This window comes from Odontesthes bonariensis, chromosome 1, assembly GCF_027942865.1.
Source record: "Odontesthes bonariensis isolate fOdoBon6 chromosome 1, fOdoBon6.hap1, whole genome shotgun sequence".
Taxonomy (NCBI): Eukaryota; Metazoa; Chordata; class Actinopteri; order Atheriniformes; family Atherinopsidae; genus Odontesthes; species Odontesthes bonariensis.
Window position 1 is genome coordinate 20,219,791 of NC_134506.1, and position 23,372 is coordinate 20,243,162.

The 23,372-nt window shown below is 42.3% G+C and overlaps 1 protein-coding gene across 2 annotated transcripts; it reads left to right on the plus strand.

Annotated features, from left to right (window-relative positions):
* Positions 1–8,044: 8,044 nt before the first annotated feature.
* On the plus strand, positions 8,045–23,024 carry slc39a13 (solute carrier family 39 member 13). Of its 2 annotated transcripts, XM_075456039.1 has the most exons (11): positions 8,045–8,220; positions 9,407–9,556; positions 10,140–10,505; positions 16,161–16,268; positions 16,733–16,875; positions 18,733–18,849; positions 19,072–19,161; positions 20,848–20,898; positions 21,065–21,197; positions 21,280–21,379; positions 22,109–23,024. In XM_075456039.1, the coding sequence occupies exons 3-11, from the start codon at positions 10,178–10,180 to the stop codon at positions 22,182–22,184; spliced, it is 1,146 nt and encodes a 381-aa protein (XP_075312154.1). In that variant the 5' UTR covers positions 8,045–8,220; positions 9,407–9,556; positions 10,140–10,177; the 3' UTR covers positions 22,185–23,024. The 2 variants fall into 2 exon arrangements, with proteins under 2 accessions (XP_075312154.1, XP_075312074.1); XM_075455959.1 differs by lacking the exon at positions 9,407–9,556.
* The last annotated feature ends 348 nt before the right edge of the window (positions 23,025–23,372 follow it).

The following is a 23,372-nucleotide window of genomic DNA, read 5'->3' on the forward strand; positions in this document are numbered from 1 at the left end:
TTTATGCTGGGCTGCACGGTGGTGTGTGAGTTAGCGCTGTCACCTCACATGGTTCTTGGTTTGCCCCTGTGTATGCATAGATTCTCTTACATGGATGTTTTATTCAATACTGTCACTCATGCAGGGCTGATTACAATATAGGACGCAATTTACTGGCAGACTGAGGAAATTGTCACTTTCAGATGCTTTGTAGTTTCTTTGGCACAACACCATAACTGTACATGACAAGCAGTCCATCAATAATGTGCAAGGGTAGGGTCAGCTCACAAAACTGGTTCTGAGGGTTTTTAACAAAATGCACTCTGTTTCACACATAATCCATTTATTCTAATGAAACCTGAAAAACACAAGATAATGTTACAAAGAATATTTCAGTTCTGTAGGCGAACAGTCCACACTAAGGCCCATATTTCCTGGCTGATAGTCCCCAGAGGTTTCAGTGGCCATCGTGTGTTTCACAATGACATGGAACCATCCCCTGACATGCATGCAAGGGGACATCCAGCCCTCTCACTTCTTATTCCTGATTCCTCATTTTCTCTGGACTCCACAAGCTTCAACTATCAGACTTGGCCACGGGTATTATTAGACAAGTGTGATTCACAAGGCACATGGACATTTGTACACACACACATGCATAAACACACATTCAACATCTTTCAGTGGAGCAGCACTATTGTTCTACATGACATGTCTGAGTACTACTCGGCTATGGTCAGCCTAATCTGCCATCTCAGTGTGTTCAACAATGCATGACTTTCATGAAACTCTTCATTCCCAAACTACACACAAAAATGCACGCTTTTGACCATAGATACCCATATAAGGCTTTGGGCCTCTATCCTACCAAACAACTAAGTTCCTCTTTCTTTCTTTATGTATTGCCCAAGTCAGACAAAGATGACTCAGTGCGGATATTAATCATGTTTTTTTTGTTGTTTTTATCTTCACATCTCCCTCTGCTAAGTCTGCATGTCAGTTAGTCTATTTTTACAAATCTGAGAACTTAAACATTGGTTAGATTGTAAATGGTTAAAAAAATAGTGTCTCTAAAGGACACGTTGTTCCCTTGCATTCGACTATAGGCCTATGTTGCGAAACGCCATGACATGATATGATGGGAGCAAAGCCTGTTCATCGTATGTTTGTTCATTATGTGGTTGATCGCTTCAGGGACAGGTACATTTCAAAATGTAGATCATTATCATGTATTGTCCAGCTTGTTAATGTTGAAATCGAGATGTCATCCTTTCTCATGCCTCTCTAATCCAAGTCCAAATGAGATATTTTTGGGGAAAGTTGCTCCACTTAAAATTAGAAGGCTCACCCACAATATGCACAGAGTTAGAAAAAAAAAAAGCACATAACCCTGAGACCGATACTTTTAGGGATGTATAATGACATTTTATCATGACTGCTGTCAGGGCAAATGTCAAGTGTTACACTACAATTGATGCAGTTAACATCTGTCAAGGGCACCCCCTGGTGGTCAGGCAGTTCAGTCTCTGCCCCTCCCCACCTTAGAACACTAAGGGGAGCTGACCAGAAGGGAGGAGCCCACAAGTCGTGAGCACTAAAATGCTATTTTTAGGCATCATGAGATTGAACATTTAAATAAATGTGCCTATTCAAATACTGATTCATTCTTATTTTCAAAAGTCCAATTAGGTTAATGTACATAAATATTGTGAAATGAGTGCAATGTGCACTCATTTCAGTACACCCTCTTTCATTTCTAAGGTTTTATGTATCAGAATATTTTAAAAGACAACCCGGTACTTACCAAATCTTAAAATTGGGTAAATACAATGTCAGATGAACAACCAAATTAATTCTTAATTAAAAACTAAGACAAAAAGCAGATGCAGTGTTTGGAAAAGTATAGTCGACTCCACGATTCAGTAGCTCTCGGGAGCCACCTTTACAGCAAGTATTTGTTTTCTGTATGATATTATAAGTCTTTGATATTGTTGGACAGCTTTCTTAAGGTCCAACCACAGAGTTTCAATCAGGTTGAGGTTTGAACTTTGACTGGACCTTTGCAACACATTGAGTATTTCCTTTTTCAGACATTCTGTTGTAGATTTGCTGCAGTGTTTGTGGTTATTGATCTGTTTCACGACCCAAGCTCTGAGAGACAGATGGCCTCATATTTGCCTCCAGAATATTTTTGTTTACAGAGGAGTTTGTGGTCCACTCAAAATAAAAGCCTAATCATTTGGTTTGTGCTGGACATGCTGGTTTTCTCTAAAAACGTGCTGCTGTGCATTATGTGCCTAACATCTTCACTCTGGTCGCATCCTTCCAAAGGACAATGTTCCAGAAGTCTTGTGGTTTGTTCAGATGTAACTTTGCAAACCTAAGCTGTGCTGCCATGTCCTTTTTAGAGAAAGGAGGCTTTCTCCTGCAATCCTTCCTATTAATTCATGTATAAGTTCGACATACGTTTATTTTCTCTCCTCCTTTGACTTAGTGCTCTCCCCATCTCCTCCTACCCACAAGGCTGGCAACCTACTGGACCTTATCTTCACCAGGCACTGTTCTAGCGCCACCCTCTCCATCACTCCTCTTCATCTCTCTTACCACTACTTCATGTCCTACACCCTCTCCCTCTCCTCTCCTCCCTCTCGACCTTCCCCCACCCATATGGTCTCTTCTCGTCGCAATCTACGCTCTCTCTCCCCCACTGACTTCTCCTCTTCTGTTCTCTCTGCTCTCCCTACCCCTGAATCTTTTTCTCTTCTTTCCCCTGACACTTCTACTGATCTTCTTCTCTCCACCCTGTCCTCCTCTCTGGACAATCTCTGTCCCCTCACCTCCAGGCCTGCAGGCTCAGCTCCACCTGCCCCTTGGCTGTCGGACTCAGTGCGTACTGAGAGGCGGAGCTTGAGGGCGGCTGAGCGCAAATGGAGGAAAAGTAAACTCCCTGAAGACCTTCTTTCCTTCCAGTCTGTGCTTTCCACGTTCTCCTCCTCTTTCTCTGCTGCTAAAACTGCCTTCTTCTGTGACAAAATTCAAACTTCAGCTTCCAACCCCAAAAAACTCAAAATTCAAACTTTCTCGTCCCTCCTCCAACCCCCACCCCCTCTTCCCTCCTCCTCCTCCTCCCGCCTTCCTGACAATTTCGCCGACTTCTTTGACAAGAAGGTTAACAATATCCGATCTTCCTTCCCTCACCCCCCAGCTGTCCACACCACCCACACTTGTCGCTCTCCCACTCCTCCCTCTCTACCACCTTCTCCCTCACCTCCCTCTCTGTCCCACTTCTCTCCCCTCTCTGCAAATGAGGTCCTTCACCTTGTAACATCCAGCCGCCTCACCACATGTTCCCTTGACCCAGTCCCTTCCACTCTCTTTCATTCTGCAGTACCTTATCTTCTTCCTTACCTGACCCACCTCATTAACACGTCTTTGACATCAGGCTCTTTTCCTTCTGCTTTCAGGACTGCCAGAGTCACTCCTCTTCTAAAGAAAAACCAGCTCTTGACCCTTCAGAGATCAAGAATTACAGACTGGTATCCCTTCTATCCTTCCTGTGCAAAACTCTTGAACGTGCTGTCTTTAAACAACTGTCCTCTTACCTCCACCAGAACAACCTCTTGGATCCCTACCAGTCCGGGTTCAAGGTGGGCCACTCAACTGAGACGGCCCTCCTAGCAGTAACTGAGTCACTCCAAACTGCTCGAGCTAACTCTCTCTCCTCTGTCTTGATTCTCCTGGACCTGTCTGCAGCATTTGACACAGTGAACCACCACATCCTTCTCTCTACCCTGGAGGGAATGGGTGTTTCTGGCTCTGCACTCTCCATGTTCTCATCCTACCTGACAGGTCGCTCCTACCAGGTAACACTGAGAGGGTCTGTGTCGAAGCCACGTAGGCTCACCACTGGGGTTCTGCAAGGTTCGGTCTTGGGTCCTCTTCTTTTCTCCCTCTACACATCATGCTTGGTTCATGGACCAAGACATGATGGTGGATCGTTCCACCATCGGGGTGCCAGAACAGAGAAAAGCCGTGACCGTGTCGATCGTGCGCAGGGACCGCTGAGTGACAGGGCAGCCAGGCGCCTGGAGGCCGCAGAGTGAAGTGGTCGGGCGGGGGTGTAGGGCTTTACCGAGTCACGGCATCATTTATTAGATACGGTTCTTTTAGTAGGAGGCTCAAGAACGGACCGAAGTAATTCAAGTGAAAATGAAGTGTTTATTTGTAGTCACACGTCAAAGCATATCAACGCTGGGCTCAGTGGAACAGAGCTCCCGCAGGAAGTCTGTCAGGCTGGCCATGATTTCCGGTTATCATGTTTATTTATAGTGTCATAGGTTGGACTCACATTCGACCGAGTATGACTGGACATGAGTAGGTTCAACCTGCTTCGTCATATTCTCTGGATCAGCCCAAAACAATGTGTGTGTGTGTATCTGCCCTTGCTTTCCCAGGCTTTCCTAATTGTTTTGTCTTTCTACTCCTGGATCACTTTAGGTCATAATGGAAAAGTACTGAGACTTATTTCATTCCTAATGTCTAATAACAAAGCCAATTTTAACAATAGCCTGGAGGTATGAAGGAGCTGTTCCTTCCACTGCCCTGTAGGCTAGCACCAGAGTCATAAACTGGATGCGAGCAGCTACAGGGAGCCAGTGTAGAGAGCGGAGAAGGGGAGTTGTGTGGGAGAACTTGGGGAGGTTGAACACCAGACGAGCAGCAGCTTTCTGAACAAGCTCCAGAGGTCTGATGGCAGAAGCCGGGGCGCCAGCAAGGAGCGAGTTGCAGTAGTCCAGGCGGGAGATGACAAGAGCCTGAATGAGCATGGGTCAGGCAGGAACGGGTCACTGATGCGATTTTTGCCGAGAACGACAGTTGGTCGTCCAGGGTCACACCCAGATTCCTCGCAGTCCGAGTTGACGTCACCACGGAGTCATCAATGGTAATGGCCAGGTCTCGGTACGGGCAGCCCTTCCCCGGGAGAAACACCAGCTCAGTCTTGTCCAGGTTGAGCTTAAGGTGGTGCATCGACATCCACCCCGAGATGTCTGCCGGGCACGCACCAATGCGTGCCTCCACTTGGGTGTCAGAAGGGGGAAAAGACAGAATCAGCTGGGTGTCATCTGCATAGCAGTGGTAGGAAAAGTTATGGGAGTGGATGATACAACCAAGAGATGATGTGTAGAGAGAGAAAAGAAGAGGACCCAAGACCGAACCTTGCGGAACCCCAGTGGTGAGCCTACGTGGCTTCGACACAGACACTCTCAGTATTACCTGGTAGGAGCGATCTGTCAGGTAGGATGAGAACATGGAGAGTGCAGAGCCAGAAACACCCATTCCCTCCAGGGTAGAGAGAAGGATGTTGTGGTTCACTGTGTCAAATGCTGCAGACAGGTCCAGGAGAATCAAGACAGAGGAGAGAGAGTTAGCTCGAGCAGTTTGGAGTGACTCAGTTACTGCTAGGAGGGCCGTCTCAGTTGAGTGGCCCAGCTTGAACCCGGACTGGTGGGGGTCCAAGAGGTTGTTCTGGTGGAGGTAAGAGGACAGTTGTTTAATTGTTTTGAATGTTAATTTTGAATGTTACGAGGAGCTTCTCTCTGTAGAGTTGCAACACAGCTTGAAAACATCAAGCTTTTCGAGGGGACAAACCATGAGTTTATTCTTCAACAACATATTATAATCTATAAACTTGCTAGCTTTGAATATCTTGAAGTCTGGTGGCTGGAAATGCTAACAGACCTGTACATTAAAGGGGATAGTCTACTCTTAAATGTAGCTGCCAGAAGTAAGTAGTATTTAAGTTAAGCACTACAAATATCACTTAAGTACAGTGGTTAAATTGTTGTGCTTAGTCCTGTGTAAGGTCTATCATGTCAGCCATATGCACATGTACTGTATATGTGCATGAACAGACTAAAAATGCTCCACGGACGAAAGATGCAAATGTTGCTTTTCAGTAGAAATTACATATCTTCAAGGGAACCTTTAATTAAATGATGTAAATAATCTCCCTTTTAATTTTATGATTAAAACACACTCAGAATTAAAAGCTACCTGTAATATTAAGGGTTTAATTGAAAGCTTTAATTATTTTTTGTTTTTAAAAAAAAAAATAGCAGCCTTTGGTGAGCATTGCATTATTTTGCTTCTGGAAAGCCAGCACACTGAGATAATGCTCTTTCTTTATACTCTCTAACACACTCTCAACAACACATACATTGTCTGGTTCTTATCTCACGACAGCAGAAAAACTCTAATTGGGTCCATGAGGCTGATATCCATCATCATTATGGATATTTGCTTTTTTATGTGATGGCGGGTTATCACATATGGTGCTTTGTACTTAGGCTTGTCTAAAATTTCTCTGAATCAAAGAAAATTCCCCATGGAGACAGTACAAGAACAAGTTAAATATATTAATTAGAGGTATGTAATGTAGGGTAACATAAGTGTATAAAGAGGTCCAGCAACCTAAGTTTGTTTTGGAGTTTTATTGAAGGCCTACCTATTAACAACTTTGTACACTTATTAAAAACTGTTCACGTAAGACAGATGGAGTGTTGTGATGGCTTCCAGTAGTAGAACATCCATCCATTTTTTGCTTAATCCAATTCAGGGTTATATGGGACCAACCTCAGCTGCCATTGGGTGAGAGTTTGGGTGCACCCCAGTCCATCACAGGGCCACACTGATAGAACTGAGACAAACAAAACTATATAGCTTACTATAATTTTTTCTTTGATCGATAAATTATTGAAGCGATAAATGTTGATAATAGTTAGCCTTTTTAGTTATCGGCTGTGCTCTCAGCAGTGGCGCCACCACGTGGTGGCTAGGAGTGGCTACAGCCACCATCAGATCACTCGCTGCCACCCCGTTAGCCACCACAAGGGAGCTCATTGGATTTGTGTGGATTAGGGAATGTATTTTAATCCACAACAATTAATAATGTGAAAATGGTGCTATCACAAGAGCAACGACAACAACAATAATAATATCTAATTTAATTAGAATAATAAGAATAAGAAACAGAGCACAGTGGGGTCTTACGTAGGTCTTACGCACTTTGGTGCTGGACCTAAAACCTGAAGCAGCTGCGTTGCTTCTCGTGCCCTGCCCCCCCCCCCCCCCCCCCCCCCCCTCCCCGGAGCTCTAATTTGGAGTGGAGAAATTTTGCAAAGATGCTCATGGAAGCAAGTTCAAGCAACAAGCATTGGTTCAACGAATTCTGAAGAGAACTTTTGTAGGTTTGTATGATATACAGTGTTTATACAGCACAAATTTTATTGGAAATACTTGAATATACTTTATATACGTGTATACTGAAATGTGTGACTCGTTTGCATGCTCTCTGAAGTTAGCATGCTAAGCGGAAAGTTAGCCAAGTAACTTGAATAACCTAAATATATTAAGTTAATATTATTAAAGTGTGACAGCAATAATAAGAAATCAGTGTTTTAATATATGAATATACTGTAAATTCAGTAAATCAATAAATAGGTGTTTTTTTTTTTTGGTCGGGTATCTAGGCCTATAATAACTCCTTGAATCTATAATAACTCCTTGATTTAATTGAGCTACATCAACATTTAATTTCCCTCTGGGATAAATAAAGTATTTTTGAATTGAATTGAATTGTATGCCACCCCAAGATTTTGCCTTGCCCCCACCAGCCACCCTTAGGATTTATTTCTGCTGGCGCCGCTGGCTCTCAGATAACTTTGAAATGTATGTAGGCTAGTGTAACAAGTTAAAACACTGAAAGCTGAATCAGCGTTGCTTTGTTCTTAAACACACTATGAATAAAAAAAACAGATTGACACGTAAATTAGGAGGCTGTGTGTGAATGCAGATCTATGCTGCAGCATCAATTTAAATGCAGCGATTTGGTGTATTCAGTGAACCCACGTGGCTGTCCTCTTCCTTTTGATTCTTCCTACTTTTTTTATCACTATTTTTCTATATATATTTAAAAAGGCTGCTCGACTCAGAAATGTTGGCTCCTCGTTTTTTGGGGGGGAATTGTTTCGGGGGAAACAACTCTCTAGTGGGGCGGGATCCATGTTGTGACACGCTCTCATGTTGCTATTTTCCCCCTCCTGGATCCTGATACGTGGCTGTTTGGGAAAGCCGCGGTGACTTTCCTGACTGCACAGCAGCAGCAGCAGCTGGGAGCCTGCCTTCATCAAACCGGCCTGGATGGCAGGGACACACTGGTGCACAGACTCTTTTAACTATAAGGTATTTTCAGATAAAATGCCACACTCAGGCTGTCTTCTGACTTGAGCATTTCATTGCAGCGGGTTTTTATTAGCCGGCGACGGCCGGAGTAAGTTTCTGAAAGTGATGCTAGCTGTGATTAAAATAGCTGTTAGCATTATTTTTGCAGTAACTCCCTGTCTGAGGCTAACCTCATTAGCAAAGCTGTGTCCGTCTCTGCGTTTCTGTCCGGACACGTACACCGGCTAATGTTAGCCTGCTAACTTTTACCCACATACTTGAGCTGTTTTGCTCAGAGTTTTCACGGCAACGTGAATTTCCTTCATTTTTTTTTTTTTTTTTGTCTACAACCTAAGGTCTGTAATGTTGCGGAGTTTTTTTTTTTTCCTACTACTTTAGTGTCTCTGCGTAAATCGGTTAACCCTACTTCGCGAGACTTTGCCAGACAAAACAAACTGATAATTTTTATCAACCTGCTGCAGCTTTTCTGCACTTTGTGACTACGAGGTTGCAGACAACTAGAGATAGCTTCTTCAACTTTTCAGTCAGAGAGTGCGACATGGAAAAGATATTTGCAGGCTGCTGCCAAGAGGAAGTCTGGCTGGAAGTCTGCTGTGACTAGTTTTCTCTCATCCACATACTCCTCCATAAAAAGCGCATCTGGTGTGAGCTTCAAATTAATGACGACACTGATACATTTTAGATTTTTCTGTGTGTTTGAAAGACGGAAGCTTTCAGTTCAACGGCGGTTTATGTGTGCAGCGCGTGAAATATGGTGCTTTCCATAATATAGAGGAAAACATGGGGGAGTTTTGACCCATGTGTCACCTCCATGTGGCAGGATGGAAATGACTAAAAAGCAGTTCTCCAACACAAAATACCTCATTTTTTTCTGATAGTTTCTGGCCATGTGTTTTACTGTACAATTTAAAAGAAGATTGATTTTATAAGTCCTAATCTATTTGCAGCTCTAAGACTGCACCCATGAAGCAAAGCAATTGTACTTAACAGCCCTCCTAGTCCTTGGAGATGTACTGATTCTGATTTTAGTTTTAGCTGTTCTATTTTTATCCTCTTACTTCCTGATTTTGGCCAAGTTCACTTTGTCTTTATGAAATATAATTGAACACATGCAGGGACTTTTAATCGGATCTTTTCCACACTGGAAAATTCAACTAAACTTTTTCAGTGAATTATTCTCCAACAGTGAATCGGGTTATTGGGTTTTTGTTTACCACATTGGGACCTTGTTGGGACCGGTATTCCTCTTCGGATCATAACTGCTAACAAGTGTTGCAACTGCAGCCCAGAGACCCAACGGCAGTCTTTAGTGGAAGAGCTGTGTTACTCTTTAAAGGTAAGAGAGCACACCGGGTCGGTAGCATGTTCTTTGCCATTCACAGGGCCGTCCATTTTGGCTCCAGATATCTGGAGTTTGTTCTGGGGGGCGTGAGATGGAATGAACTTTAGACTGTGTCCCCATACCATTTGAAATAAAGCTCATTGAAAATGTTACCAAATCTGTTGTGACTGCTCTGTTTTCCAGATGTGTTTCTCTGGGGCTTCTTCCCCTCCTCCAAAGTGAAATACAAGTGTAGCGGTCTCCATTTTAACGCAGTGGAATAGATTTTAATGCGCACCTGCAAGTGGTCAGAAGAGGACTTCAGTGGGCGTTTGAAATGGAAAGCTTCCCCATTTAAATTATAGAGTGCTCTTGCCTTTTATATGCACCAAAGGCTACGTGTCTGATACGTTGAAGTCTTTTCTCTTTCATGCAAAAGCACAACCGATATATTGTTTTAAAAAAAAAAAAGGTATTTATTTTTTTGCCCCTGCCTCTCTTTGACTATAGGAAACTGTGATATTTTGAGTTCCAGTTCTTATTTAAAATGGTTTGCAGGTTCTTCTGTCTCAACATGTCTCTCTCGCTCCTCTTACAGCACTACTGGTTGCAAGTGATCTTCGGACCGTGGCACGGATGAATGGCGGAAGCTGCTGGAAGCCCAGCTGGGCTGTAGCTGCTCTGTTTATCCCCATTAGCCTGCTGATGCTGGCCTCCAAGGGGGCATCAAGCAGCCAGAAGATGACACAAACCACGGTGGCTCATGCAACAGCCACAGCTGCAGGACCAGGCCACAGCCTGACGGATGACCTCCCAGGCTTCAAGGCAGTCGCAGACTTTTTAGCCAGTGAGCGCACACATGTTTGGCTCCTGTCCCTGGTGGGCTCCGTTGCTGTAGGTCTCAGTGGGATTTTCCCACTGCTCGTGCTTCCCATTGAAGCTGGAGCAGCCCTAAAAACAGAAGGTAAGAGGGTAGCAGTATTTTACCCAAATGCTCTCCATTTATGTTTAGATATTAATCATCAAGGCATCATTTTTAGCTTTATTAGAATAACAGCAACCGGCTGCTTCTTACCCATTTAATGGATATTTTGAAATTTGGGGGGGGGGGGGGGTCAAGGGGTCAAGGGGTCAAAAGTCAATGATGTATGTGTGCTTGATTTGTAAATAAAGTTAATCTGTGACTTTATGGTAATTTAGTTTTCCTAAAAACAGCAAACAATCATTTTCTCTGTATGAAGGGTCTCACTATTAGAACCATGTTTATTAGTAGACGTACCCATCAACACCAACACGGATGGCACAAAGTAAATGCAAAGCTTCTGTAAATTGACATTGTTGTAAATTCAAGTGTGTCCTTTAACCCATTGAGGCCAGGAAAGCATTGCCGCATTTCTACCTTTAAAGCCGGGGGCGCTGTTGCGTTATTCTACCTTAAGGCCGGGAAAGCGTACACGTCTTTTTTTCATGTATAAGGTTGTTTTGCACCAATTATTGACCTCTGCGCCAATCAAATACATTATAATAGGCACGTGAGAGTGTCGTCATGTTCCTCGTGTCATTGTTTTGAAGTTAAGTTACATCAAACAAGCCTGGAGGACTTTCAGTGGGAAGACATTTCAGACGGTAGCGATTGTGAGGAGTTTCTTGGCTTGGATGATGCTGATGAACGTGCGGACCCAATTGATCGAGATTTATGGCTAGCACATATGTTTGAGGATGACGATAACGACGAGGATGATTTTGAAGGGTTTGAATGTGAGTGGAAGACTGACAATTACCACCGTAATCGACGGAGAGATTTCAACCGCACACCAGGGGTGAAAGTCGATTTACCTGCAGATTCCACACCGTTGCAGGCATTTAATCATAGTTTTACTGAGGAGCTTTGGGCGCATCTCGTTTCCGAGACGAATAGATACAGTGACCAGGTACTTCAGACTCCAGCTCGAGCAAAGATGGCAAGGTGGTCACACGTAACTGTGCCGGAGATGAAAACGTTTATTGGAATGTGTATGGGCTCCTTGTGCTGCCAGTACGAAGAGATTACTGGCGATAAAATAAATAATTTAAATATAAAATTTAATTTTATTACTGTTTTTTTTTTTTTTTTTTTTTTTTTTTTTTATTGAAAATAGTGCTGTTTCTGCACTTTGCTATTTACATTTTCTATTTTCGTGAAGGTGTATGTAAATAAACTCAATTTCCAAAGAAAGCCACAGGTGTAAGCTCTCAAATACTTTTTGAATTTTGTTTCTATCTGCTACAGAAGCTGAGAAATCAATCAGGCGTTGACCCAATTGCTGAATTTCCAGAAAAACTTCAGGTTTTAGGGGGTCTTTCTGAAATCGCCCATAGGTTTTACAGGCATTCTTTTCCAGGCGTTTTAGGCCTAAATGGGTTAAGACAAAGAGAAAACATTCAGTCAATTAAACTGGAGGTTTGACATTTCCGGACGACTTTCTGCGTCAGAGGCCACTGCTCTGGGTGGGCATCCTCCATTCTTGCGCAACTTTGCACTTTCGAAATTTCAGCGGCTCTGTGGTAAATCCTAACTCCCAGCAAGAGAAAACAGCCTCCAGCTGGATCAGCACGTGGTTCTGTTGGATCTATGATAGCCTGTCATAAATCCAGCTGCATCCTCCTCATGTTTGAAATTGGAAATTAACTTTCCTGGAAACCGTTTCTTCCTGCACACAGAACATCTGAAGTGGCGACCTCATGAATGCCGTTGCACATTTTGAGAAGTGGAACATAAGCATACTTGGAAGTGCCAAAGGGATCTAAGGCAGCTGAAAGCGACACAAGTTCACAGCTCAACTTCTTTTTGATAGGATGACATAATTGGTAGCAAAGAGTTTCATGTACTGAGCAGCGAGAATGTCAGACTGTCACCCAGTGAACCACCAAATACATCTGAAATGATAACTACGCTGTGGGTTGAAAAAACGGTTGCATACATTGAATGTTTTCAAATGAAAAGCTCCGCTTAAAGTGAGTTGAAAGAGTCTACAGTCTGGTTCATGGCTCTGTGAGAGTATATAAGAAACACTGGTGCTTTGGCTAAATGCTGACATCAACATGGAAATGGTTGGCAGGTAATTCATCCTGGTAGCATAATTGGAGCTAAACTTAAGTTACAGCTAAGCGTTACGAGTGTCATTAGTTTTGCAGGAATTGGTTGATTTTTAAACTACATTATTTTACATTTTAGAATTTTAACCTGGTGATTATCTGAAGTTGGACTCCTTATTTTGGGACTTTTAATACGTGAGCAGAAGGAGCTGCTAAAAAATGATAAATGATGATAAATGCAGGCATTGAACAGATAAAAGCAAACAGACATTTCAAACCCTATATTTCCTCCCATTTCTTTTTCATGAATTAGATTCCCAGTGGCACAAACGTGCTCTGCAGACATCCTGCACTTGATGTAACAACCATGATGTTTTTATTTTTGCTTATCTGTGCGTGTGCCACATGTCTGACTTCCAGTTGTTGTAGCACGCATGGCTCAGACTTTGGTGACAAGGGCTGCAAAGTTGTTTACTGTTTCAAGAGGAACTGGCTTTATAGTTATGTAGGCATGTTAAAAAAGACTGGCTCTCAGAGAGTGATACTGTGGCAGAGACCGCAGAGCAGTAAGACATGTTGTGTTGAGAATTTACAGAACTAGACCATAGACCTAAGCCAACTTCTCACTCATCCAGCATAAACCAAAACAAACAGTTAGGTGAGAGTTCAATGCAGAGAATCGACATGACAGGCCTTTTCTTTTGCCCTTTGATGTCCACGAGAAGTGGACAGTGGTCCAGTGGAAGCCTTCGAACTCGATTGTCTGTTGCCATGTTCAAAGCTAAAGATGCTCCAACAAAACAGTTGTGTGTGTATGTGTGCCCAAAAAGTGTATGAATAACTAAGGTGCACTGTACATTCTTATTAATGTTGCTTTTCAGTGACCACACCTAAGTTACTGTATTGAGACTGAGGAGTCACGTGACTCCGGTCGGCCGGTCGGCCATGTTGGCAGAAGAATCTATTGGTTGCCAGGGGCAACGCCATTAACTTAACGGATATCCTCCCGCATTTGTCATTTTGGCAGGGCAGAGACGAATACAAAAGAAAGAAAGAAAGAAAGCAAAGCAATGGAGAGAGATAAGGCGAAAGAAAAGGGACCTTGCAGGGACAAGCTTATTACAAGCGCAAAGCAGCGGTATTTGGAGAAACTGTCCAGCATCCAAAATATTGATCCTTACGAGCTCCCTGCAGCAGAATGGCACAGAGACCTGGACCAGTTACCTCCGTGCACATATATGGACATAGTCAATTATCTTGTCTTTGGTGTAAGTTACTACGCAATGCAGGAGTTTAAAAGTCACAAATCTTTGGAATCGTACGAGACTTTCTGCTGTGGCTGGGTGCAGGACTTGGCCATCTACAAGCCTCCAGGTGGCTCTGGTGATGATAACAGCGTTGTACTGGCAAAGGTAAGGTTCTTTTCATGCATTTTAGTGTGTTGTAATTACATTGCATTTAGACACTTCTTGACCAAAATGACAACGTAATTAACTGCGACTTGTTTTGTAAACACTAGATTAATGAGATGTTCAATGTACACAAACGTTTCCAATGTTTTGATGTATGCTAAAGCTTATGTTTAGGTATTTAGTTGTCATTTGATTTTAGCCCAACGACACATACTGTAGCAGGTTATTGTGTTGGGTGTTGGCGGCTGCAAAGTGAACAAACCAGTTCTGGGTTGGCTAGGATACTTATGTGTGATTGCAAGGCGTACATTCCTGGTTAGATTTAAGCCATTAACATTTTGAATGCAAGGTGTACATGTCCTGGTTAGATTACAGCCATTATCAATGTGTCTAAAGTGTAGACTGTAACTTGAAATAAATGCTTTTTACTGTTTAGTTTATTTCACTTTATTTATTTTACAGGTCCTGCATTCACGGAGACTCTGAGCCTCCACTTACCAGTCCAATGGTATCACTTCAGTTGTGTGGGGCTTGTGGACAGACCCTCTGCTGACACGCCATGGTTTTGCTCTTCTTGTGCTGAATAGTGTTTCTTTGTTCTTTTGCACTAGTAACAGTATTATTTTATTATTGCTTGTTGTCAATGTTTACATGCTGGAAATTTTTATACTTTTTATTCTGAATGCACACATGTTCTTTTGCACTGTTAACTTTTCCTAGAGGTATATTGCATTCTGCACCTTGCGCCCTTATTCTTTTTTCCTGTTCTGTTAATAAACATTGTTAAGCCATATCAAGTTGTTTCAAGCATTTATTTCAAACAAATTAAAAAGTAATGAACAATGAGGAATGAACTCAAACAACACTTTTGCACATGTTCGTTAAGGCACAGCAAACAGTGACAATCTTATCTAAAGGCGTTAGGTTTTCACCCTCACATTTGAGCAGCATGTGCACAGGTACAGTTGAATGTAAAAATCTGAATTTGTCCAGTCAGCGTGGTTCTCCAACATCTCATATGATGGCTTACCTACAACAGAATAAATAGTTTATGAAAAAAACCTATGCAATCAATGGCAAACCCATCACAGAACACATGACTGAGAGGGTAATGCTGCTCATGGTATGACAAAAGGGCTGAAGGGGTACACATTAACACATTAGCCACATTAGGGGGTAGTTAACATTAATTTTCGAAGAGGCAACAGTTTGCAAGTTGAGCATTTTCGAAGAGGCAACAGTTCGCTAGTTAGCTCGCTAGGCAGCAACGTCAGGTGCACTTCAGGGTTCGCAACAACATAAAGTAACTTCGTAGCTTTAAGAGACAACAACATAAAGATATTTTTAGAGAACGTACCCGAGTGAAAATGTAGAGAACACACTCTCATCGACGGAGGGGTGCAATCGAAAGTAAGGTCCAGCCAGCCAGGCAACCCGGCGTCTCCTCGTCAGGTCAGACGCCTGCTCTCCCTGATGCTGCATCCATTTAGGAAACCGAAAAAAAATGTATTTCGTTGTTCCTATGTTTCCCAAACGTATTGTGTGAGGTACTGGAACAGTTCTTCACACAGCAGTGATTTCCAGGCATGTTCTTGCAATTCCGCACTGTTTAAACTTACTGATTTAAAAACACGCGTACAATGTAAACGAACGGAGAGAATGGCGTTTTCTCGCTAGCATTCTGCCAACATGGCGGATAGGGGCGGGGCTCTGTACTATGACGACAACTCCTCATTCTCAATATAAGCCCGAGATCTAAGGCTCTTTGAGGGGCCCCACCCACAGGAGCAGAACATTCCAGATGTATTTTAGGCTGTGGGTTGTCAACTGCAACTCTGACCAGAGGTTAGTCTTTACCAAGGGAACTCCTCAAGAATAAAGTCTCTCTGGAGCACGAGTAATCAGAGCTATGATTGGCAGTTTGAGATAGACGCACGTTTGCATTTTAATGCGTCATATGCTAATTATTGAAAGGGCAAATGAAACGGTACGGTAGGAGAAGGAACAGTAGCGCTGCAAATTTGTATCTGATCTCAAACCTAAAAGAAAGCGAACAAGAGGTTAATCTCCAGGTCTTTATTAATCATACTGCACAGTAATTAGTTCCCTGATTCTTGTCTATGTTTTGCCAGCTGGATGCCAGAAACTAAAGCAGCTCTTGAGCTTTGCTATTGGTGGTCTCCTTGGTGATGTATTCCTTCATCTCCTTCCTGAGGCATGGGCCCTCTCCAACTCTTCGGGTGAGGTCTCCTATCTGCCCGTGCTATAAATACCTTTATATTCCCAGTTGTTTGACCCAGTCTTCCCTCTCAAGCATATAGAAAAATGGTCAGTTCTTGGTCTATTTGCAATTATGACAATACTGCTGAATGGCTTTGTTTTATAACACTGCTCTCTTACGGACTTCATAGACAGAGTATGCAGGCGTTATAAACCATTCCTTTGACCAGATGATGCTTCTACATAATAGTCTTTCTAAATTAACATAGCTTGATCATTTATTCTAAAATGTAACACATTCTCAACAGAACTGAATTAATCTTAACATTTACCTGTAGCTGTTAGTAAAGGATAAATGTTTATCAATGCAATGTTACATTTAACTTTCATGTCATCCGTAGAAAGCATGTTGTTTGCAGCACCACCACTCTGGCATAATCATAACTTTACGCAGATATTTACAACCTGTCTGCTACCCTTCTAGCTGGTAAACAAAATCACTACATGACCCAGGGCTTGTGGGTAATCGTCGGTCTGGTAGCCTTCCTCGTGTTGGAGAAAATGTTCCCAGACCAAGCAAGCCTCGAAGATCCCACCTCGGATTCGGACCTGAATTTTAACCTTTCTGTAAGTATTTCTGCTGGAATCTCACTATTTCGCATGTCAACACAAGTCTTCACATCTTTTCTTTTCATTGGTATGCTCAGTACAAATGCATTCCCGCTTAGTCTGCATATCTGTCAGTGGTGTTTTGATGACTGCAGAATCAAATGACCTACTGTTCACCCGAGAGTTTACAGCAATAGATCCACGTTTTGGGGAAAGAAAATGCTGATTGGCGTTCTTGTCTGTCATATAAATCCTGCAAAAGCGCGTGTCAAGTCTATGCTGAGGTTTGTGTTTTGGATGAAACAAGCAAGACTGGGGATTTTACAGTGGGTGGATTTATTTTTCTATTCAAAACCTTTTGATAGAGCCAGGCTAGTCCTATCTCCTTATTGCTAGTGTCTGTTCAAAGCTACAATAAGTATCTGGTGACTATATGTATTTCCTCTATACACACGAGTGGGATCCATCCTTTCATTGACATGTGATTAAGGAAAACTATTCCTTTTGATATGTTTACGATAAATTAATACGAACTTGATCAAGATCCACTTTACTGACACAAAATATGCTGTTTTGCTGTTTTTACTGCGCTGAGACGGCTGTTTATATCTATTATTTACTTGCTGTGTTACGTAGCAACGAAATGAAGTGCTTGATTCAATTTACATCAGAGTGGAAGCTTATTATTCAGAATTTATATGCTAAATTGTGTAACAGGAAATGTGATTGAACAGCTGGTTGCAGTCTGTTTGTAAAGATGGTCTCATCCCCCCACCCTCCCCATCTTTCTAATGCCATTGAGGGAGAAGATTGGAATCCACGGCTCAGCTCCTCTGCTAGTGTCTATTTTTAGTGCTGGGATGAAGCAGCTGCTTTAGACATTTCAGAGTCCACAGGAGAGCGCTCGGCTTTTTGACAGAGTCAACAATAGGCAGGAACAGTGTGTGACAGTGAGGAAGGTTAGAAGGGTTTTCTCCTAGAATACCGTGTTTGAGTTAATGTAACCCAAACATGAAGCAATGAAAAGAAGCTGAATGTCTTTCCTTTTTTTTTTTTTTTTTTTTTTTTTTTATTATTTTGCTTGAATTGCGTCAGTGTTTTGGATGGATTCATCATGGCTGAACAGCTACAATGCTCAACAGACAACTTGAGATTTCATCACTTTTTAACGAGATTTTTCACATTTAAGTTGTCAGTAAACAAAACTTTGACATTGAGAGCCCTGAAATATTCACAACACTTTATCACTTCCCTGTGCTTCAAATCACAGACATGGTGCAAACATTTCCTTGTGGCAAGATGAGGACAAAATGATTCCAATAACTTCCCTCTGACTTCATTTGACTATCGGTTTAAATGGCAGCGTGTGTGGTCTCTGAATGATTGAACAGGGAAGTTGGCTGTTTTCAGAAAACAGAAGCTTCAGTCTGAGCTGACTGGGTCTCTTCTTTTATAATCGCAACGTCAACATGTTTGACTCTGGAAATTCAAGGGTCGCCTTTTCTACCTGGAAAACGGAGGAAATACAGATGACTGCAGGTTATTGCATATGTAGGAAGGTCAAAAAAATAATGAGTGTTTCAAAAGCTGCTTTGATCCCAGTGGGCAGACACTTTGACACACAGCAGGTGCAACAGTAAAATGCCTGTTTACTGCATTGTGAGATTCAGACTGCCATTAAATTACTGTTTTTAGCACGAGTGGTGTTGGTGGTCAAGGGTGGTCAAAGCACATGACAAGACATGTTTTCTGGGCTAAGAGCATATTTCTGATGGCGCGTATGCATCTTTAGTGAGAGCGTAAAACAAAACTTTAACAATCTATTTAGAGAAGGGTTCATGTAAGGACAAGATGTGACTTCCTGTTTCCCAACAGACGCAGTCCAGTTCAACTTTCAGTGGAAAAGGAGTGACTTCTCTCAAAAATGGACACCATACTGAGTCATGGAAATCCTCCAAGCAGAGTCTACAGGATAGATCCGAGAAAATCAAGGTAACGTTGGCCCAAAACATACCCCTGATTTATGAAAAAAAAAAAAAAAAAAACTACACTAGGGTAAACATATGAGTTACATGTGGTTTGCTTATATAAGAGACAGTACAGGCCGTCTATAAACATTCTGGATTTTGAGGTACAGCTCAGGACGTCATCATCTAGTCGGTACATCTCATCGTTTTCTGAGTGGCAGTGTTGATTTGTGTGCGTTTGTCACAGATAAGTGGATACCTCAACCTGCTGGCCAACTGCATTGACAACTTCACCCATGGACTGGCAGTAGCTGGGAGCTTCTTGGTTAGCAAAAAGGTAAAAATGCTGTGATAACGTCGACATTAAAAACACTTAAAACTATTAACTTTGAAAGTCTGTGCTGAAGTTCAAGCACCAAACCATGCCAATTGTTATACTTATTGAATACACAGATTTTTCAGATCATGTGGATTTGCGTTATCAAGGAGTCGGCTTAGTTACTTCGGGTCAATTTTCCCATAAAAGATGTGACCCTTAAAAAAAATCAAAAGTTGGAACCTGCCTTTCATAAGGATGCGACACTCCTGGAATAGCTAAATGGTTGAGCCGGGACCACTGGGCGGTTGAATGCTTTCTTGCCATCAGAACCATAAAAAATGCATGGAGATGGAAAAGCCCAACAAACTGTGTTGTTCAGATACATGTCCAAAGTAAAGATGGCTGAAACATGACCACCACTGAAGAATGTTAAGATGGGCCAAAAAAAGACCTGAAGGGACATTTTTGAACTTTAATGTGTGGATGAAATGAGTAACCACGTATGGAGCCATGCTAGAAAATCGTGTACCACACCTGCTGCCAGTCGAGGTACTCGTCAAAGCAGGAAATGGAAGGAAAAGAGAGGAAGAAGTGAAAGAATCACTGTATAGAGGATGTACGTAGGGTTGGACAGTGCATATTTTCGAAAGCTGAAACATAAATTTAGATTGTTGTTTTGTAGCAATTCCTTGTTCAACTTAAAGATGGAGAATAAGTAACTTTTTTTTTTTTTTTCGAGTTTGTAAAGCTTATTTTGTAGTTTAGCTGACAAATAACTTTGCCAACTTGTGCTCCTCTCAGAAAGACGAGGCTTGTGTTTCTATTCAGAAGGTTTGAGATCATATGACGCTAATATATTTATGTAGTGCACGTGTATAGAAGTTGCATGATTGACCGATGCACTGAAAATAGTCAGTGGAGTTGAAAAGAAAGCTTATTTATGGTAACATACCTGAAGTTTTCGCACTGTGCCGGATATGATTTATAAGTAAGGGCAATCTCAAAATCCTGCCCTCAAAGAGAAAATGACCAGCAGGGATTGCCAAGACTCACAAACACGACATCTATCCAATGTTATTATCTATCAAAGCAGATTCAGTAGATTGTACTTTCCGCTTTGCTGAAAATTCCACTTTCCTACAAAGGACCCCTCACAGGTCACTTTTTCTTTTTCTTTTTCCTTTTTAAGCATTATTTCTTTGTGTTACAGGCTCGTGTGTAAAAAGGTATATTTGAAACTGCAGTAGCATGGATTTGTACCGCTTCAGTAGGTTACTGTATATTTGGAGCTGTGGGATGAGAGTCCAGCTGGAGAGACATAAGGCAAGCAGCATGATCTGTGGATCAGTGTGCCAGAGAGGAAGTTAACTAGATGTCTCAAACATGCACATACAAGACATCTCACCAGCATTTTCTGTTTACTCCTCGTGCATTCATTGCGACGTTATTGAGAAAAGAATCATGTAAAAAGGAGAAGAAAAAAAACAAATCTATATCAGCGCAGTGCTGATTAAATGTTTTTCCTTCATAAGCAGATATAATCTAGTTGGAACCGTTATAATTGTCTGGTAAACTTGTTTGAGTTGCAGGATGACCTCATCCTATGCTCCTGATCATATTCTGTTGCTCTGCATGGCCTTTACACGGGACCTCTCCTCAGGAAAAGTAACATTAACTGGACATTTTGTTTTTTGTTTTTTTCAGGTTGGGTTCCTCACCACCTTCGCCATCCTGCTCCATGAAATCCCTCATGAGGTGAGAGTTTTTACTACAGTAACTTTTGCACATATTACTTCTTAGTGTAGAAATGAATGCTCGCGACTCCAAGGGCCGGCAGGAAGAGCCTGACCGCTGCAGTGTTTGGAAACGCACTCCCTGTCGAGCCATTCCTGAGCTGTGAGATGTGTGTCCACCTTCACAGGTGGGAGACTTCGCCATTCTGCTGAGGGCAGGGTTCGATCGCTGGAGTGCCGCGCGCATGCAGATGTCGACGGCACTTGTCGGGGTCTTGGGGGCTGTTTTTGCTCTGTGCGCACAGTCTCCCAAAGGCGCAGGTAAGAAAACACCACTTCACACACATTCCAACCAGTTGTGAACCAGAGACCAAATCGGTCATGAGTCTCTCACCGTTTGTAGAAAACGTCAGTAGCTGGATATTGCCTTTCACTGCCGGAGGCTTCCTTTACATTGCCTTGGTGAATGTGATGCCGGACCTGCTACAGGAATCCAGTTTAAGGTATCATAGATGTTTCTAAATACTTCTCCGATCTTTGTAAACTAAGTTTCTGCTTGCATTTAGTGTCTGCTTGTACAAAAAAACAGCATTGCCGCTAAGCTGTATGCCGCACGTTGAATCCATTTCCTGTCATTTCAACTCGCTGACTTGGATTTGAATTGCACCACCTGTGTGTTTGCACATGTACATCTTTGTGTGTTTGTGGAGTAAAACATGGCTCGATTGTATTATAGTGACCAAATCACTGTTCTGTCTTGTTGAACTGTGAGTTTTGAGAAATGGATGATATGGTAAAATGTCCCAGCTGCTCACCATCAGTCCAGCAAACAATAGACTATTTATTTGGGAGTATTTTTGTTCCAAACACAATAGACCTAGATAAAACAAATAGCATCGTTTGCAGACTCAGTGCTCGCAATATTGAGCCCCTTTAGACTGAGCCGGCATAGCTTTGACCTTTCTTAGCAGGACAGAACAGGCAACACCAAGCAGCGGCCAGAACCATTGTCACGCTTTCAACTGAGCTTTACAGGCCAATCTTTCACAAAGTTCGATTCATATGGAGGCAGCAGAAAATATAGGGCCTAAAGTAGTATATATGTAGGCCTCACTAGAAGGAGAGAAGTAGTTCTGTGGAGGGAAGGTGAGCAGACAGGACTTTACTCTAATGATATTAAATCGTTCTAAATGTATAACCTTTGCCTCTTTTTTTTTTTTTTGTCTTTGTAGACACTCCCTACTGCAGATACTACTCATTTTCAGCGGCGTGGCCATCATGGCTCTGCTCTCTGCCATTGTTGACTGAACCCAGAGGAAACGCCCCTCTTTCCTTGTCGAACACTCGCAGTAGAATCCTGTCCTCCATCAACCCCCCCCCCCCCCAATCATCATCATCGTCACATTACACTAAAGCAAATATCTGACAAAGAACGGCACTTTATGGAGGGATAATTGAAAGGACCACCTTTTATCAGCTGACTGGACCTACATGTGGACACGTAAATGTGCCATACTTGCATATGAGGGCAGAATCAAGAGGGTTTGTGTTAAACGGGCCCTCGGATTATTTTTTCAATCACGATGTTTTAGCACATGTATTTACACAGGTACACACACAGAACAGCAACAACCCCTGTTCTCAACAGAACTGGTATTACTGGCCCTGCACAACGACCTCCCGCCTCGCATTATAATCCAACCCAAATTTTTGTATGTGTTGTGAAATGTTGCGCATTCTCTCTTTGCATTGTAGCTTCTTCATATTTATTGAAAACAAACACAGATTCATTACTCAACGCTTTCATCTTGTATTGTTTTGTAGAAATAAGTGCCAAAAGGTCAGGATGATCAGTGTTTGTAGTGCAGACTCCGCACCAAAGTACCTTTTTTTTTAAAATTTTTTTATCTGCTTGTCTTCCACAGTGTGGTTTTTGCACCTTTTGAGCACAAATTGGTGCCAATGAAAGCTTAAAGAAATTATTATGACAAAGTGTAAAAAAAAAGATTAATACTGTTTGTTGATATTCAGTTTTGACTTGTTGCTGACAGTTGTTTAGAGACTAGTTACTGATGACAAGGTTAACCACAAGGGATTATTCATGTTGTGTTGTTGGTATTCTCCTAAATAAATAAACTCTAAATTTTAGACATCTGTGGCTGTGTATTTTTAACTTAAAGGGGGGAAAAGACAACGTGCACTGGCAGATGATTGGAATATGTGCATTGTATTGATCTCAGTGGAATTCAGATGTCCTGATATTGATTGGGAGACTTGTATAAAAGTGCTGAGGCAGCGCAATCCGTTGATCTGACCTTGCTGCACAAAAAACCTGCCCCCCCCCCCCCCCCCACCGTGCAGAATTTTACCGCAAAGGACCGATGCCTAAAATGTCATATGGGAGTGAGGGGGAGGGGGGCATTGACTGCATGTTCACATTTGTCCAATTTCAACAGTCTATTTGGCAAGCTTCTGTTGCCATAACGACTCCACCAC

Bases quoted from the DNA above. Each gene is read 5' to 3' on its own strand.
- slc39a13 (XM_075456039.1), top strand. From the start codon at position 10,178: ATGAATGGCGGAAGCTGCTGGAAGCCCAGCTGGGCTGTAGCTGCTCTG. The intron at 16,269-16,732 runs GTGAGGTCTCCT...CTACCCTTCTAG, and splicing joins GGCCCTCTCCAACTCTTCGG to CTGGTAAACAAAATCACTAC. The intron at 20,899-21,064 runs GTGAGAGTTTTT...CCACCTTCACAG, and splicing joins TCCATGAAATCCCTCATGAG to GTGGGAGACTTCGCCATTCT.